The sequence below is a fragment of the Gossypium hirsutum genome, chromosome A03 (genome assembly GCF_007990345.1).
Source record: "Gossypium hirsutum isolate 1008001.06 chromosome A03, Gossypium_hirsutum_v2.1, whole genome shotgun sequence".
Taxonomy (NCBI): domain Eukaryota; kingdom Viridiplantae; phylum Streptophyta; class Magnoliopsida; order Malvales; family Malvaceae; genus Gossypium; species Gossypium hirsutum.
In genome coordinates, this window is record NC_053426.1 from 144005 (window position 1) to 160841 (window position 16837).

General features: G+C 35.6%; 2 protein-coding genes across 2 annotated transcripts; one reads left to right on the top strand and one right to left on the bottom strand.

Moving 5' to 3' along the window:
• The first annotated feature begins 1113 nt into the window (after positions 1-1113).
• Positions 1114-5785, top strand: LOC107941389 (DEAD-box ATP-dependent RNA helicase 5). The gene is made up of 13 exons (XM_016874950.2): positions 1114-1742; positions 1893-2017; positions 2171-2278; positions 2569-2649; positions 2951-3029; positions 3233-3318; positions 3392-3448; positions 3542-3609; positions 4076-4144; positions 4689-4782; positions 5014-5178; positions 5299-5391; positions 5508-5785. Exons 1-13 carry the CDS (start codon positions 1172-1174, stop codon positions 5601-5603), a joined length of 1692 nt encoding a protein of 563 aa, XP_016730439.1. The 5' UTR covers positions 1114-1171; the 3' UTR covers positions 5604-5785.
• A 1487-nt stretch (positions 5786-7272) lies between these two features.
• Positions 7273-9252, bottom strand: LOC121223054 (uncharacterized). The gene has a single exon (XM_041103983.1). It carries the CDS (start codon positions 9250-9252, stop codon positions 7273-7275), a length of 1980 nt encoding a protein of 659 aa, XP_040959917.1.
• Between the last annotated feature and the right edge of the window lie 7585 nt (positions 9253-16837).

The following is a 16837-nucleotide window of genomic DNA, read 5'->3' on the forward strand; positions in this document are numbered from 1 at the left end:
ATACATCATGTGGTGTGTTATTATACTATAATATAATATATTTTTCAATTTAATTTAAAATTAATTAAACCATATATATAATTATTAGATTTTTTTATTTTTAATTGAAATCTATATATTATATAAAATCAACTCCTTCAAGAGTTAGTAGGATAAAATAGGGTTAGTTTAGGTATTAAAAATTACGAGTTGGTGTAATTTAAGTATTAAAAGTTAAGAGCAATTGAGATATTTTAACAAACCGTAATTAATTAATTTAATTAGCATAATACTTTATAATATTCACAATAATCAATATAAATATCAAAGTTTTAAATTTATACAAATATATTTCATATTTATCATTTAGTATTTATTAAATTTTCATATTTTATTATTTAAACAAAATATTTTTTTAACTCTATGATCCCTCATAATTTAGCACTTAATTCATAATCGTTTTTTTTTTCAGTTTTTTCCCTTTTCATTATTTTCATAAATATTAAATAGAACAATAATTAATTAAAAAATATAAAGCTGTCCTTTTATTTAAAACTAGTTGCTTACCCATATTATGCATGAGTTCATCATATATATAAATTAAAACATGTTACATTATTTTATATATTTTGTTATAAAGTTTACGAGTAGTATGAGAATTAATTTTAAACATGTTATTTTAGGATTAAAAAAATTAAAAACTAACAAGTGGACAAATTTCACTTAATAAATAAATTTTTAGGGTTTGTGATTTTTTCATCAAAACTTAAGGGTAGATAGATATCATTATCGGGTTGGACTATTTTGATTATAGTCCGTTCAAGTTCTATTATTTTTTAGATTATTTATTCAATAATTTTTAAATTTGAGTTATTTTTTAAATCCAAGTAAATTTAATACATATCAATTCAGGTCCAAGTTAATTTGAATTTATATTAATTTAAATAAAATAGTAAGTTATTAATTATTTATAATTAAATCATTAAATTTAGAAGGTAATTATTGTTGCTCAAAGTATAGGCCGGAGCCCAAACAAATGTCTCTGGTTAGCTCCATATACGTGCCCAACCCAGGCCCCCAAAAAATAGCGGCAACCGATTTACAAAACTAAAACCCTAATATAAAATCTTAACTTCCCACCTTAGGAAGTTTTCGGGTTTGGTTCTATTTGTAGCGCAGTTTGAAAAAGAAGATGACTCCGTCGATAGAACAACCGACCCCAGAGACTACGAGCAATCAAGCATTCAACGCCAAGAAAAAGGACAAGAAGAAGAAGAAGAACAAATTACCAAAACCGGAAGGTCAAATTGAAGAAAATGTTAAGCAGAGTCACCAAGAGAACGAGGAAATTGATCTAAAAAAGAGCAAGAAAGACAAGAAAAAGCGAAAGAAAGAAAAGGAAAACAACGAAGGTGAATCCGAGGAAGTGAATCACGATGAAAGCGGTGAGGAGTCTAAGAAGGAAAAGAAGAAGAAGAAGCACAAAAAGCAGAAGAACGAGGAAGAAAATGGGGAATCTATTGAGACTGCAAATGGTAAAGAAGACTCGGTTCAATTTGATGACAAGGAGAAGGTGGTAGTGAGTGGAAAAAACGCTGAAGAAGCGAAATATGCGCCGTTGAAATCATTTTCTAATTCTAAGTTACCAAAAAATGTTTTGGATTGCTGCAAGGGTTTTGCTAGCCCATCTCCTATTCAAGCTCACGCCTGGCCTTTTTTATTGGATGGTCGTGATTTTATTGGAATTGCAAAAACTGGATCAGGTACTCTCTCTTCTTTTCTTTTTTTTTTTTAAATTAGTACTTCGTAACTTTGATGTGATTAAGATTTCAGTGCTTTTCTGGTTTTTTTTTTTTGCGGGGAATTGTCATGTTATGTTGAATGTATGTTTATTTGTTTTATTGTGGGATCAGGTAAGACTTTGGCATTTGGCGTACCGGCAATGATGCATGTATTGAACAAGCGAAATGGTAAATCCTTAAAAGGGAAGAATCCACTTTGCCTCGTACTTTCTCCTACAAGAGAGTTGGCTGAACAAGTATGAATCTGTTTGACTTGGTGTTGCATTAGCAAATTTGCTTTTATTATATACGCAGAAATTTCATTTTCGGAGGTGTGATGATAATACATAATACCTGTTAAGGTTTTTTTCCTTAGAGTTTAACCCGACCTTTGGCTTCATCGGTGGCAGATATTTAACGTTTTGTGTAATGCTGGGCAAGCATGTGATGTCAAATCCGTTTGTTTGTATGGAGGAACAGCTAAAGGACCTCAGATTTCTTCTTTAAAGTCTGGTGTTGTAAGTTATTTTACATCAGTTCTATATTCTATTAGCCATGTTGCAATGTGACTCTGCTAGTGAAATAGGTTTGAATATGAATATTTTGAAGTATCATGATTTCAATTGATTACGCAAAAGGTTTGGACTGTGTGGTTAGCAATTAGATGCTTTTTTCTGATTGTTAAATTAAATTTATTGATTTGCTTGATTTGGATATATTCATGTTGCTTAGTTTAGGGTTGGTGTTTCTACTTATTTTTGTGTATTAAACTCTTATTTTGGCCTAACGGATTTTGCTGTAAATTTAGGATATTGTTCTTGGAACACCTGGTCGTTTGAAGGATTTGATGAATATGGAGGTGTGTCAGCTCAATGAGGTATCTTTTGTGGTAAGTGAATGCTCCTTCATAGTCATTACTATCCTGCTTTGCACTGAATCTAGAATTTATTCAGTGGTTCTTGTGTCAAATTTATTTATTATCCTAAAGTTGGCTGTTAAATGCTGTTTTATGCATAATTGATTGTGTAAAATAATCAGTACCAGTTCAATTTCTTTGCTTTAGTTCTATTCGTATTTAAATTGCTTCTGTTAGCTCTTTATTAATGCTTGATACATCTTTTATATAACCGATTTCTTGAATAGATGGATTATGCATGTACTAAGGAAAAAAGTGGTTTGATTTTCTGTAGGTCCTAGACGAAGCTGATCGAATGCTTGACATGGGATTTGAAGAGGATGTTCGCTTTATATTGGGAAAGACGTGTTCTGGTATGTCTCTTTGTTGGTACATTGGAATTTTAAACTCCTCGAAGATGGTTAGAATTAAGCTTTTACTGATGCTTATGAGTAAAGGCCACTAACCATTGATAACTTAAGTTTCAATCAAGCTAAAAAATATTGTTCTGTATCTTGGTAGAATAATGCATGATCAATTAGGTTGGAAATCTTCATGTTGCTTTTAACCTTTGCAGCTCGTCAGATGGTAATGTTCAGTGCTACATGGCCTGCAGCGGTTCATCGGTTGGCTCAGGAGTACATGGACCCTAACCCTGTTAAGGTAATTATCTGAATGCTTGATGGCGTTGTCATAGTTTCCTATATATTTGAGAAAGTAATAACTTTGTTTTCAGGTTGTGATTGGCTCAGAAGATTTAGCTGCCAACCATGATGTTATGCAGATAGTTGAGGTCTGATTTTACTTAACCAGTTAAACTGTCTTTCATATTAACTTATTTGTATATATATAAATGCTTTTATTAACAGTTTGTCTTCTTATGTAGGTTTTAGATGATCGTGCACGTTACGAGCGATTGACTGCTTTGCTCAAGAAATACCATGAATCTCAGAGGTAGTTGATCTCACATCTATTGTTGAAACAATTTTCTCTTCGATCCTTCCAGTTGTAGATTGCTCTGATATGACTGTGAATATTTTTTCGCTTTAGATAATTCTGTATGAAAAAGTGTTGTAGTCAATAAATAGATTAAAAACTGATATCAAAGAAAAAGAGGGGAAACCAAGAAAATACAGGAGCAAACATAAGTTTTCCTTAAATATTCATCATATTAACCATCCAAGAAATCCGTATGATTTCTAGTAGATTATGAATATTGATTATATAATAGGATTAATATTACTTTTTACCACGTTGGAATTAACCTTGTAGGATAGTAAGCCCATATTGTTACAATTACTTTAAGTTGACTAGGCATGTATATCCTGTTATTCTATTGTCTTTATTCTTCTATTTAATTTTACTTCTAGTGGTTTTACATCCTGTTGAGTGTTGACATTGAGGTTTGCATTTCATTCAGGAATAGAGTGTTGGTATTTGTCTTGTACCAGGCAGAAGCTGATCGAATTGAAAATATGCTTAAGAGAAGGTAAGGTTTACTGGCCCTGTCTTATTTTAAATAAATAAGTTTGTAATTTCTCTTCATTGGCTAAATAGAATGGGCAGCATTTAAAATTTGCACTCTGTATTGGTGTGTTCTCTAACATTTTAATTGGGCTGCATTTAAATAAATAAGTTGTAGATCCTTTCATTCCTTAAATTTAAAATGGTTCTTGAATTTTGATGCTATTATAAGTTTCACTTAGTTGTTGACTTTGAATTAAGCACCTGAGCTATTTAAAACATGCGATATTGCTAATCAATCTAATTTGATGATGTTAGTTTAACATGGCATTGGGATGGTCACTTGATATTCATGTGATTGCGAGTTATGCAACTAAATATATCATCTAGAATTGCTTGATGGTTCAAGTTGTTTGAGTTTAAAAGTTCAAAATCAGTTGTGGATACTTAATTGCATTAGAATTTAAGTACTTTTTATTGGTTCAATCTGCAAAGAATCAATACTACCAATTTTAATTACCCTTTTATTTTGACTTATTATTAATTTTTTTGTTTTATTTTTTTTCTAGTGGCTGGAATGTTGTTTCTATACATGGTCGCAAAGCGCAAAATGAACGCACTAAGGCACTATCATTATTTAAGAAAGGAAGCTGTCCTTTGATGGTATATTCCTGCAAATTATATATTTTCTTTTTAATTTATTGTTACAACCTTCTGCTGAAAGCCTATGTAGGCAACATCTGTGGGATCTCTAGATTGCAGTACTACTAATGGAAACACACTTGGCGGTCATGTACTCATGCGATTAATGTTAAACAATGAATATTAGAAATTCTCTAGGTGTAATGAGTTAGCTAGTTTTAACTTTTTATACTTATTAACACTGTGTTACAGGTAGCTACAGATGTGGCTGCTAGAGGATTGGATATTCCAGATGTTGAAGTAGTGATCAATTATAGTTTTCCTCTTACTACAGAGGATTATGTACACCGGATAGGGAGGACTGGAAGAGCTGGTAGGAAGGGTGTTGCTCACACATTCTTCACACAGCAAAATAAGGTAAACTGAATACAACTCTATTTTACTTTCTTAAATCTAGCAAGTTGTTATGACAAAGGATATTAGTGAATGGACATGTTTCAATTTTATTTCTTTCAAGTAGTGACAAGCTTTTGGCAGGGACTTGCTGGAGAACTGGTAAATGTTCTAAATGAAGCTGGGCAGGTTGTACCACCTGCACTATTGAAATTTGGAACTCATGTAAAGAAAAAGGTTTGTATTTTATGTTTCTCTTTTTTCATTGTAGCATGTATCCCTGTATACGTTTGCATTAAAGTTTGTGGTTGATGGTATATCTCATGTCATCTTGTTTACCTATGTCATTATAGGAGTCCAAGCTATATGGGGCTCACTTCAAGGAAATAGCTGCTGATGCTCCAAAGGCTAAAAAAATAACATTTGATGACTCGGATGATGAAAACTGACGCACATGGCCTGCAGTAAAATATGTAGAATTGGTTAATAGAAACTGGTACACACTATTTTTAATTTTATGATTTTCCGCCATATTTATTTACTTTTTTTAAACCAGTTTTGTTAAAGCATTAATTGATCTGAATATTCATCATTCTGTTGTTACTATAAAACCTAGATTTGATTATTTTCATTGATTATACCCATTTGGTAGTGAATTGCACTTATTTTCCATTATGGTTTAACTACTACTTAGAGACTGCCTGGAAACTCTTAAAAGAGAAGACACGGGCGACAAAACAAAATGATGATTGTCATATGAGCCAAGTTTACTTTTCTGGTCTTGGTCAAACTAGGAAAATTTGAAGCTTTTATGCTCATGTTTTGCTCATTTCATTCGACTAGAAAACATGACAGGTTTCCTCAAATTCCAAATCCTAGTTATAGCCTTTGTTGGTCTGTATTATTAACGATCATTTTATTGCCCAAGAAAGTTGATATAATATAACGAGGCAATCATCATAACTTTTATGGCATAGTCAGGAATTTTTCCTGGTAATTTGGTGACTAGGAAAAATAAATTTTGATTTGTGATTAATGGATAACTTACTGCCCAAGTAAAGAGTTTGAATTATGTTTTATCTACAATCTATTCAACCGCTGATGAAGCTACTTCTGAGAGTTAACTACCACCAACTTTCTCATTTGTTAACTTTATTCTTTTTCTCGAGCGTAGTCTTAATCGTAGATACGCAAATATCTTCCACTTCCTTTTGCTGAGTTGGTTTATAATTTTAAAATTTTAAAGTTGCTATTAATTGGACTAAAAGAAAGTGATTAAAATTAATTATATCAAGAAGTAATTATTTGGTATGAAAATTTAAACTTCGCTTCTGTTATAGAGGAGGAATATTTGTATATAAATGGATGAAATAAAAAGGAGAAGTTGATTATATCCTGTGGGGGTTTGCATTGAGAAAGTAGTGAAAAGTAATGTATTCAGTAACCGTTTTAGGTAATTAGCTTAAAGCTTTACTTGATGCTTGAACTTTTAGGGTTGATTGATTATCTAATAGATTATGAGTATTGATAATGACTTTTGATTATCTAGTTTGTTGGGTCGTTGCATACATCCTAAAATATGTTTGCATTCAAGTTTGTGGTTGGTGGTTTATCTCATGTCATCTTGTTTGCCTAGGTTGGATATGAGCTCAGCTCTCTCTCTCTCATACACACGTAGAAACCAAGTAGTGAATGTTTTTCTTTGTATAGTATGCATTTGTATTTGTATATAAATTGTAAAAATATTCGTTTGATTTTATAAGTACTGAATTGAATAATTAATTTAATTAAGTAATTAAATAAATTTAGAAAAGAAATCGCACAATTAACTTTGGTGAAACTTGAGAAAAATAAAAGAATATAATTAATAAAAAATGCATTAGGTAAGAAAAAAAATAACTAATAAATAGAGTGAAGATTTGGAAGTTAAAGAAAATAAATGAAAAATATCCACATGTATACAATAAAAGTGTCAGAAATACATACATAGGTTGTGTAAGACAACACATTTGATATTATATAAATATACAAACCAATCACATTTCCTCACAACATGACACTGATAAGTGCAAGTGTATGCATGAACTACGGAGGATGGGAATCCATGCGTATTTTTGTTCAAGCTTGCTTCAACTCCCACGCACCACTTGCATCGCAAGGGCAGAACGTGATTTGAGGGCAGTTCACTTTCTCCAACAACTTCAGTTCAGGGAATTGCTTTTGAACTTGTTTCCAGTCCATCTTTATATTAATCAAGTATTTCAAACGTAAAGTCTCCACGTTCCACCTCTCGTCTCTGTTAGCCACAGGAATATGACTCAGTTCTCCACATCTAAAGTAGAGACGCTTTAGGTGAGTCAGAGTCTTGGGGACCAACCACTTTGGTGGTTCTTTATCTGGGTAACATCGGATATCCAATTTCTCTAGCTTCAACTCACTTTGCAGAACTGGTTTTGGGGACCGACCACCTTGGTCTTTGTTGTTTGCGTGTACATTGGATTGCAGCACTGCACCACTTTTCTTCTTCTTAGCATTATCCCCATTCTTGTCCTGGCCTGCTTTAGCAGTCGCTGCCGCCACGGTTACATTGCCTTTTTTAGGTACTGACTTTGAAGACCCCAAAAATGGTAATTTCAAATATTTCTCAAGTACCTTTGCTGTGGGCCATAATTTTGACGCTTCACTTGTTTTGTTCTTGTCTTCCGGGTGTTTTGCTCTGTCAGCGGACTTCTTTATTCCACCAGCTCCCCACGCTATTTGCAATTTGGTAAGCGGCTTAAACTTAGAGAACTGCTTTATTGATTCCTCTTCTTTTATTGAGAATTTGTCATCGTGGATGCTAATGCTGAGTTTCTCCAGTTCAGACAACGTTGTCAAGTGGGTGAGATCGCATGGGCTATTGGAGCTAATTATGAAACCCTTGAGGACTTTGAGTTTTGAGAGCTTTGAGAGATCTTTGGGGATCGTCTCCAACAAATAGCTCTCAGATAAATCCAAGTAAGAGAGCATCTTGAGTAAACCAACCTCCTCGGGAAGCTCCTCCAGGGTGTCACAAGCTTTTAGATCTAAGATCCTCAAGTTCTGGAGCATGCCAATAGAATTAGGGAGCTTCTTGATTCCGGAGATCCCTTGAAGGCTAAAAAACCTTAGCTTGCTCATATTCTTCAACCCTCTTAAAAAATTCACGTCTACCACCTCCATATGCCGCTCAGCTGTGCGCTCCCACCTTCCTAAATAAAGGACGTCTATGTTTTTCATGTTAGGAAATAGCTCCTCCGGCAGTTCGGGAAATTGCTTGCTCACATTGAACAACGTTTGCAGATTTCCCAGATACTTTGCTCTCGTAGTCTCCAGCGCTGCTCTCTTCTTCTCCATTTCTTTTCGTTCTTGGTCCTCTAATTTCTGCTTCTGCTTCTGCTTCTGCTTCTGCTTTTTCTCTTTCGTCATGGTTTCTGCCTCTGCCTGCTTCTTATCCTTCCCTTGCTCTGCCTGTGGTTGTGCCTGTGCCTGTGCCTGTTCACGTGCCTTTGTAAATGCAAGAACATCCTTGGACCACCAAGAAGGTCCTTCAGATTTCACCAAGCATATCTTTTTGCTTTTGAAAAACTCCATGTTGGGGTATCCCTTACAGTCGTAATAAAAGAAGTTGGCCTCCTTAGCATGCCTAACGATGAGACAACGAACAATGGGATGCATCTTATAGCAGCTACCCTTGGACCCGCTTCTCTTATAAACAGGCTCGATGAATCCACGCTCCACAAATTCCTCTAGAATTTCATTCACCGTTTTCTTATCAGATTCCGATTCCGGCCTTAGCCTTTCCCCTTCCCACCAAAACCGTAGAAGCCTCTCGGAAACCTCAGCATTCTCTGGGAAAATCGCGAAACACAGCAAACACAATTTTTCCCTTTTTCCTAGAGTTTCGTAACGGTCTTGAAAGTCTTTGAGGAAAGACCCTTTCTCGAATGTCCCATCCGCTTGGTACGGACTGGGCAGCTTGCTCGCTTCTTCTCTGGAAGTCGTGGTTAACAAACGGCGCGCTTCAGTGGAGGAAGAAGTTTGATGTAGCAACGGGAGTTGGGCTTGGACTTTGGTCATGTTGCTTCTCAGCACTTTGAGATTGCGTTTTATCGTTTCCCACTCCACGTTGTCGGCGTTTGCGTTGAGGTCGCCAAGGATGTCATCAACGTTGTTTTGAATTGATGTTCTCAACGATGTTATCAACGTTTTTTTGAATGGTTATTAGGGGATCAGAAAGATAGGTTCCGTACATTAGCAATTGCTTGAATACGCCAATCAAATATTTGATATCGCTGCAGGCTTTATCGATCTCGAAGCTCTCAGATGTATCGTCCTTGGACTTTGGATCCCTAGCTGCGGTAGCAGGGGGAGACAATTTAGAAGCCTTGTCGGAATTTCTTTTAGCAGCTTCAATTAGTATTTCATTCATGAAGCATAAACTCCGAATGATTTTCTGCATGGGAAGCTGATCATTTTGTGGCAAAGGAGAACCATCTTTAGAATTCAAAGACATGATGCATCTTCTTCTAAATTCTCGCGGATCACGAGCTTATCGTATTTTCTTTTTCTTTTTCTTTACTATAATATTTGAAAAAATAATAAAATTTTGAAAAAATAAAATTAAGATATTTGTTTCTTTTACTATCTTGTAATAAAATATCCTAGGTGAATGATATAACCTTAAATAAACATGTTTGATAGAAAATATTTTTATGAAATAAATAAAGAAATTAAAAAATAAAACAATAATAATAGAAAACTAGTAAGTGATTTGCAACAACATTACTCAACTTTTTGATGGTGTTTCCTTGACAACTCCTTTTTACCATGAAAATGATGCTTTATATATTACTTTTATTAACTCTGTTTTCTGTAACCTTAATAAAGAAAAATGTCTATCAACACCTTTCTCCAATGGAGCTCGGATTTGACTTCGGTTATGATTCTTCTTAGTCCTTTGATTTTGTTTGTCATGAGTTCCCACTTGCCGTTTTCCATGTTGGGGTCTTTTACGATGTCATCAACCGTCATATGAATGTATGTTAGGCTGTGGGAAAGTATTGGAACCCACCCATTGTTTGAAAAGTCAAAAAGGGTGGGCACCAAAAGTAGAAAGTAAAATTGGTTGGCAAGTTGGGTTAAAAGTTGGCATGGGATAATTGCAATTTTGGTCCCTAATTGTATAGGGACATTGCAAGTTGATCCTTGAACCTCAACTATAAATAGGCCTAACCATTTCTTACTTTCTTCATCCCACACTTGCCATTCTCTACTTAAGGCAATTGTTCTCTCTCCCTATTTGTAAACTTTCACTTGTATTTTTGGAGTGAAATATATTTGGTAGTGCCCGAGGACGTAGGCAAAATTTGCTGAACCTCGTTAAAATTCTAGTGTTCTTTATTTTTGTTCTGCATATTTTGCAAGTGTCATTGTAGTGATTTATTGTGCTATTAAATTACGATAGAGGGATATTCTGGCTAGGAAAGATCTGGTATGTAAGCGATCCTCGTGATCCACCTCTCTTTCCTGGGAATTGAACTTAGTGTGATTTTTCAGTACAATAATTTTACTCTTTCACACGCTTCCGCGCAACAATTGGTATCAGAGCCAGGTTCGTACTTGGGGAATACGACCGTTTACGGCACTATTCACGTATACGGCACTATTTACGTATACAGTACTATTCACGTATACTGCACTATTCACGTATACAGTACTGTTCACGTATACAGTAGTTGGGATTGAGGAGAAAAATGGCAGCAACATCGTCATCAGCAAGGACTACTGTGACAAATGCAAAATTTGAAGTAGAGAAATTTGACGGTACCAATAATTTTGGTATGTGGCAGTGTGAGATCCTGGATGTCTTATGTCAGCAAGAGCTGGATATAGCCCTTGAAGAAAAACCTGACAAGATGGATGACAAGGAGTGGGCCAAGATCAATAGACAGGCGTGTGGTACAATCCGCCTATGTTTGGCCAAAGAGCAGAAGTATTCCGTCATGAGGGAGACATCAGCGAAGAAGCTGTGGGATACATTGAAAGAAAAGTTTCTAACGAAAAGTCTTGAAAATAGGCTTTATATGAAAAAGAAACTTTTTCGGTTCACGTATGCACCCGGTATGTCGATGAATGACCATGTGAACTCATTCAATAAAATTTTAGCAGACTTGCTAAATTTGGATGAGAAATTTGAAGATGAAGACAAGGCATTATTGTTGTTGAATTCCATTCCTGATGAATATGATCATCTTACCACCACATTGCTTCATGGGAAAGATTCAATCACATTTGATGCAGTCTGTAGTGCGTTGTATAGATCTGAGACTCGAAAGAAAGATAAAAGAGATCACAGAGATACAACTGCAGAAGTCTTAACAGTAAGAGGTCGTTCACACAGCAGCAAACCTGGTAGAAGGGGTAAGTCCAAAGGGAGACCCGCCAAAGATGAATGTGTCTTTTGTCGTGAGAAAGGGCATTGGAAAAAGAATTGTCCTAAGTTACAAAAGGGCAAGTCTATTTCTAATGCATGTGTAGCGGAGCATGATGAGGAGTCAGACTTTAGCTTGGTTGGCATGGCAATGGCATGTCAAACGGATGAGTGGATATTGGATTCGGGATGTACTTACCATATGTGTCCTAATAAGGACTGGTTTTCTAGTCTTGAAGAACTAGAAGGTGGAGTTGTTTTTATGGGCAATGATAGTGCCTGTAAGACAATGGGTGTAGGTACAATCAAATTGAAGAACCATGACGGCTCAATCCAAGTTCTGACAGATGTTCGCTATGTACCCAGCTTGAAGAAAAATCTCATCTCATTAGGGGCCCTAGAATCTAAAGGGCTCACAATCACTTTGAGATATGGATTACTAAAGGTAGTAGCTGGGGTATTGACGGTGATGAAAGGCACTAGAAGAAATAACTTGTACTATTTAAATGGAAGTACAGTTATTGGATCAACATCAACAGCTTCTGCGAAAGATGCAGATTCAGAGGCTACCAGGTTATGGCATAGGCGATTGGGACATGCTGGTGAAAAAGCTTTGCAGACTTTGGCGAAGCAAGGCTTGTTGAAAGGTACAAATTCTTGCAAATTGGAATTCTGTGAACATTGTGTTCTGGGCAAGCAGACGAGGGTAAAATTTGGTTCAGCAATTCACAATACGAAAGGAATTCTGGACTATGTTCACAGTGATGTGTGGGGACCTACCAAAGTGGCTTCTTTGGGAGGTATGCACTATTTTGTCACTTTTCTTGATGATTATTCAAGAAAAGTATGGGTGTATCTAATGAAAAGAAAAAATGAAGTTTTGGATGCATTTCTGAAGTGGAAGAAGATGGTGGAGACTCAGACAGGTCGAAAGGTCAAACGACTTCGATCAGATAATGGTACTGAGTACAAAAATGATCCATTTCTACAAGTATGTCAAGATGAGGGCATTGTGCGACACTTCACTGTTCGAGATACACCACAGCAGAATGGGGTGGCAGAACGCATGAATCGGACTATACTGGAGAAAGTTCGATGTATGTTGTCAAATGCTGGATTGGGCAAGGAATTTTGGGCTGAGGCAGTTACATATGCGTGCCATCTAATTAACCGATTGCCATCAGCTGCAATAAATGGAAAAACTCCTATGGAGATGTGGACTGGTAAACCTGCTACTGATTATGATTCTTTACATGTTTTTGGTTCCACTGCATATTATCATGTAAAAGAATCTAAGTTAGACCCAAGAGCAAAGAAAGCATTATTCATGGGTATAACTGGTGGTGTAAAAGGATACCGTCTCTGGTGTCCTGATACAAGGAAGATTGTTTTCAGTAGAGATGTAACTTTTGATGAATCAACCATGATGAAGAACGAGGATTCACAAAAGGATGACAAAACCAGTAGTACTTTGCAGCAGGTGGAGTTTGAAAAGGTTAATGATAATCCAGCTAATATTGAAAGAACAAATGATGAAGAAGTTTCGACCCAAGAACTTCTACAGCAACAAGATTCAATTGCATATAGGAGGCCAAGAAGAGAGATTCGTAAGCCTGCTCGCTTTGACGATATGGTGGCCTATGCACTTCCAATTGCAGATGATGATGTTCCTTCCACTTACACAGAAGCAATAAGTAACTCTGATGGTGTAAAGTGGAAGCAAGCTATGAATGAAGAAATGCAGTCTCTTCATAAAAATAGGACTTGGGAGTTGGTGAGACTGCCCAAGGGAAAGAAGGCAATTGGATGCAAATGGGTATATGCAAAGAAGGAAGGATTTCCTGGTAAAAATGAAATTCGATACAAGGCTAGATTGGTAGCAAAGGGTTACGCTCAGAAAGAAGGAATAGACTACAATGAAGTGTTTTCTCCAGTTGTGAAGCATTCGTCTATTCGAATTTTGCTAGCCTTGGTTGCGCAATACGATCTTGAACTAGTTCAGCTTGATGTGAAGACAGCATTTTTACACGGTGATTTGGAAGAGGAAATCTATATGACTCAGCCTGATGGATTCAATGTTGCTGATAAAGAAAATTGGGTTTGCAAACTGACAAAGTCGCTTTATGGATTGAAACAATCTCCGACGCAGTGGTACAAGCGATTTGATCAGTTCATGAAAGGGCAAAGGTACACAAGAAGTAAATTTGATCATTGCGTATATTTTCAGAAGCTACAAGAAGGAACTTTCATATACTTGCTCTTATATGTTGATGATATGCTAATAGCATCTAAGAGCAAAGTTGAGATTGAGAGATTGAAGACTCAACTCAATCTCGAGTTTGAGATGAAAGATCTAGGTGAAGCTAAGAAGATTCTTGGCATGGAAATATGTAGAGATAGAGCTCATGGCAGAGTTAGCTTGTCTCAGAAGCAGTATTTGAAGAAAGTACTACAGCAGTTTGGCATGAACGAGCAGACCAAACCTGTAAGTACCCCGTTGGCTTCTCATTTCAAGCTTTCTGCACAACTATCTCCTTCGACGAATACAGAACGAGAATACATGTTGCAAGTTCCGTATTCTAATGCAGTGGGTAGCTTGATGTATGCAATGGTGTGTACAAGACTCGACATTTCACAGGCAGTTAGTATAGTGAGCAGGTATATGCATAATCCTGGAAAAGGACATTGGCAAGCTGTGAAATGGATTCTACGGTATATTCAGAAGACCGTGGATGTTGGATTACTGTTCAAGCAGGATAATACACTTGGTAAAGGTGTTATTGGGTACGTTGATTCTGACTATGCCGGTGATTTGGACAAGCGAAGATCAACCACCGGTTATGTGTTTACACTTGCTGGAGGACCAATAAGTTGGAAGTCTACACTACAGTCTACAGTTGCATTGTCAACCACAGAAGCCGAGTACATGGCTGTAACAGAGGCTGTAAAGGAGGCTATTTGGTTACAAGGTATGGCTAAAACCTTGGGGTTGGTTCAGGAGCATATTAACATGTATTGTGATAGTCAAAGTGCTATTCATTTAGCAAAGAATCAAGTCTATCATGCACGTACAAAACATATCGACGTACGATTCCATTTTGTGCGGGAAATTATTGAAGAGGGGAAAATTTGTCTTCAGAAGATCAAGACTGCAAATAATCCCGCAGATATGATGACCAAGGTGGTAACAGCAACCAAGTTCGAACATTGTTTGAACTTGATTAATATCCTGCAAGTTTAACAGTTGAAGAAGGCACTATCAAGTATTGTTGTCAAAGGCAGAAAGAATTGTGTGAAGATAAGATTATCCTAATCAAATCTTCAAGGTGGAGATTATTGGAACCCACCCATTGTTTGAAAAGTCAAAAAGGGTGGGCACCAAAAGTAGAAAGTAAAATTGGTTGGCAAGTTGGGTTAAAAGTTGGCATGGGATAATTGCAATTTTGGTCCCTAATTGTATAGGGACATTGCAAGTTGATCCTTGAACCTCAACTATAAATAGGCCTAACCATTTCTTACTTTCTTCATCCCACACTTGCCATTCTCTACTTAAGGCAATTGTTCTCTCTCCCTATTTGTAAACTTTCACTTGTATTTTTGGAGTGAAATATATTTGGTAGTGCCCGAGGACGTAGGCAAAATTTGTTGAACCTCGTTAAAATTCTAGTGTTCTTTATTTTTGTTCTGCATATTTTGCAAGTGTCATTGTAGTGATTTATTGTGCTATTAAATTACGATAGAGGGATATTCTGGCTAGGAAAGATCTGGTATGTAAGCGATCCTCGTGATCCACCTCTCTTTCCTGGGAATTGAACTTAGTGTGATTTTTCAGTACAATAATTTTACTCTTTCACACGCTTCCGCGCAACAGAAAGATAGCTTTCGAAGCTTTGCTGTTCCTTGGCTTCCTCAATCAAAGAGCTGAGCTCTTTGGAGGCTGCACCCAGCTCGAGCTTATCAGACGTGCCGGCGTTGGACTTTGCAGCCTCGGAAAGTCTTGTAGACAAGAGGCTTAAATTCTCAATCGTTTTTGCCATGGATAAGGGATGGTTGAAAAGAATTGATTGATGAAATTCAAGAATAGGGAGTGAATGAGATGACGTTGAAAACGGAACAAAGGTTCTGTGCTAGTTTTAAAGTCTCGTTTCCAAACCTTCACGTAAGGTAACCAAAATATTCATTACTTCATTCATTTTATTATCATCCTAGAAAGCCAATAGCTTCTTCAGTTTGTAAAGGTTTAGAAGAATAAATTAAACATGGTTTATCATATATTTTTTTAAAAACAATTTTGATTATTAGGCTTAATTTGGATGGATGGTGTGTTTATTTTCGGTGAGGTTAAAAACAGTGGTGGCGGTGAGATTGGATATTGTAGCGGTGAGATTAGAAACAATGGTGGAGTGTCTGTTTGGATTTAAACGCAGCCGTAGCGGTAATGTGAAAATATAAAATGACTAATAAGGACATTAAATTAGAAATGATATATAATAGACTTTTTTTTTAATTATTTTACTTTTACAATATTATTAAAAATAGGTAAATTTATAAATTCATTTAATAAAATATGTTTATTAAAATGTTTATTTTTAATTAATTAATATTAATTTTATAATGGTAATATATATATAACTACTATTTTAAAAAAATCAACAATACAAACATATATTAAATAAAAGGTTAAAATTGTAAAAAATTATGTTGATTGGGGTTGCTTTTTTTTCATTGGAGCTGAAATCTCCAGCTAATTTTCAGCGTTCCAGTGTAGTTGAAATGCATTCTCACTGGACTTTCATGTTGAACCAAATAGCAGTTTAGTGAAATTGGTAGCAGCAACTGCACCTTACTAGCAATAACTGCTGAATCCAAGGCAACCTTAGATTTAAAACCATTCAAAAACATGCCTCTTTTTTAACTTTTATTACAATATTAATCATTAGATTCGGGTGCAATTACATACAAATAACATCTTTAGGTAACCATTGTAATTGGTGAGTCTCATATTTCTTATATTAACATCACCTTAGGGCTTGTTTAATAATGCTTAAAAAAGCACTTTTGACTCCAAAAGCACTTTTGGAAGAAATGTTTTACTAAATAAGTTATTTTTTGCTGAAATTTTTGGCTTTTTAAAAGAACTTCTGAAAAGTAGAAGTTAAATAAGTTAAATTTTTAGCTTTTCCTCTCCCAAAAACACTTTTGGTGCTTAATTACTTTTTTACCCCTCCAATA

What these genes read in the sequence shown, in the direction of transcription:
- LOC107941389 (XM_016874950.2), top strand. Translation starts at nt 1,172, where the DNA reads ATGACTCCGTCGATAGAACAACCGACCCCAGAGACTACGAGCAATCAA. An exon ending in AAATACCATGAATCTCAGAG is followed by an intron (nt 3,610 to 4,075) that starts GTAGTTGATCTC and finishes CATTTCATTCAG; the next exon opens with GAATAGAGTGTTGGTATTTG. An exon ending in AAGGAAGCTGTCCTTTGATG is followed by an intron (nt 4,783 to 5,013) that starts GTATATTCCTGC and finishes ACTGTGTTACAG; the next exon opens with GTAGCTACAGATGTGGCTGC.
- LOC121223054 (XM_041103983.1), bottom strand. Translation starts at nt 9,252, where the DNA reads ATGACCAAAGTCCAAGCCCAACTCCCGTTGCTACATCAAACTTCTTCC.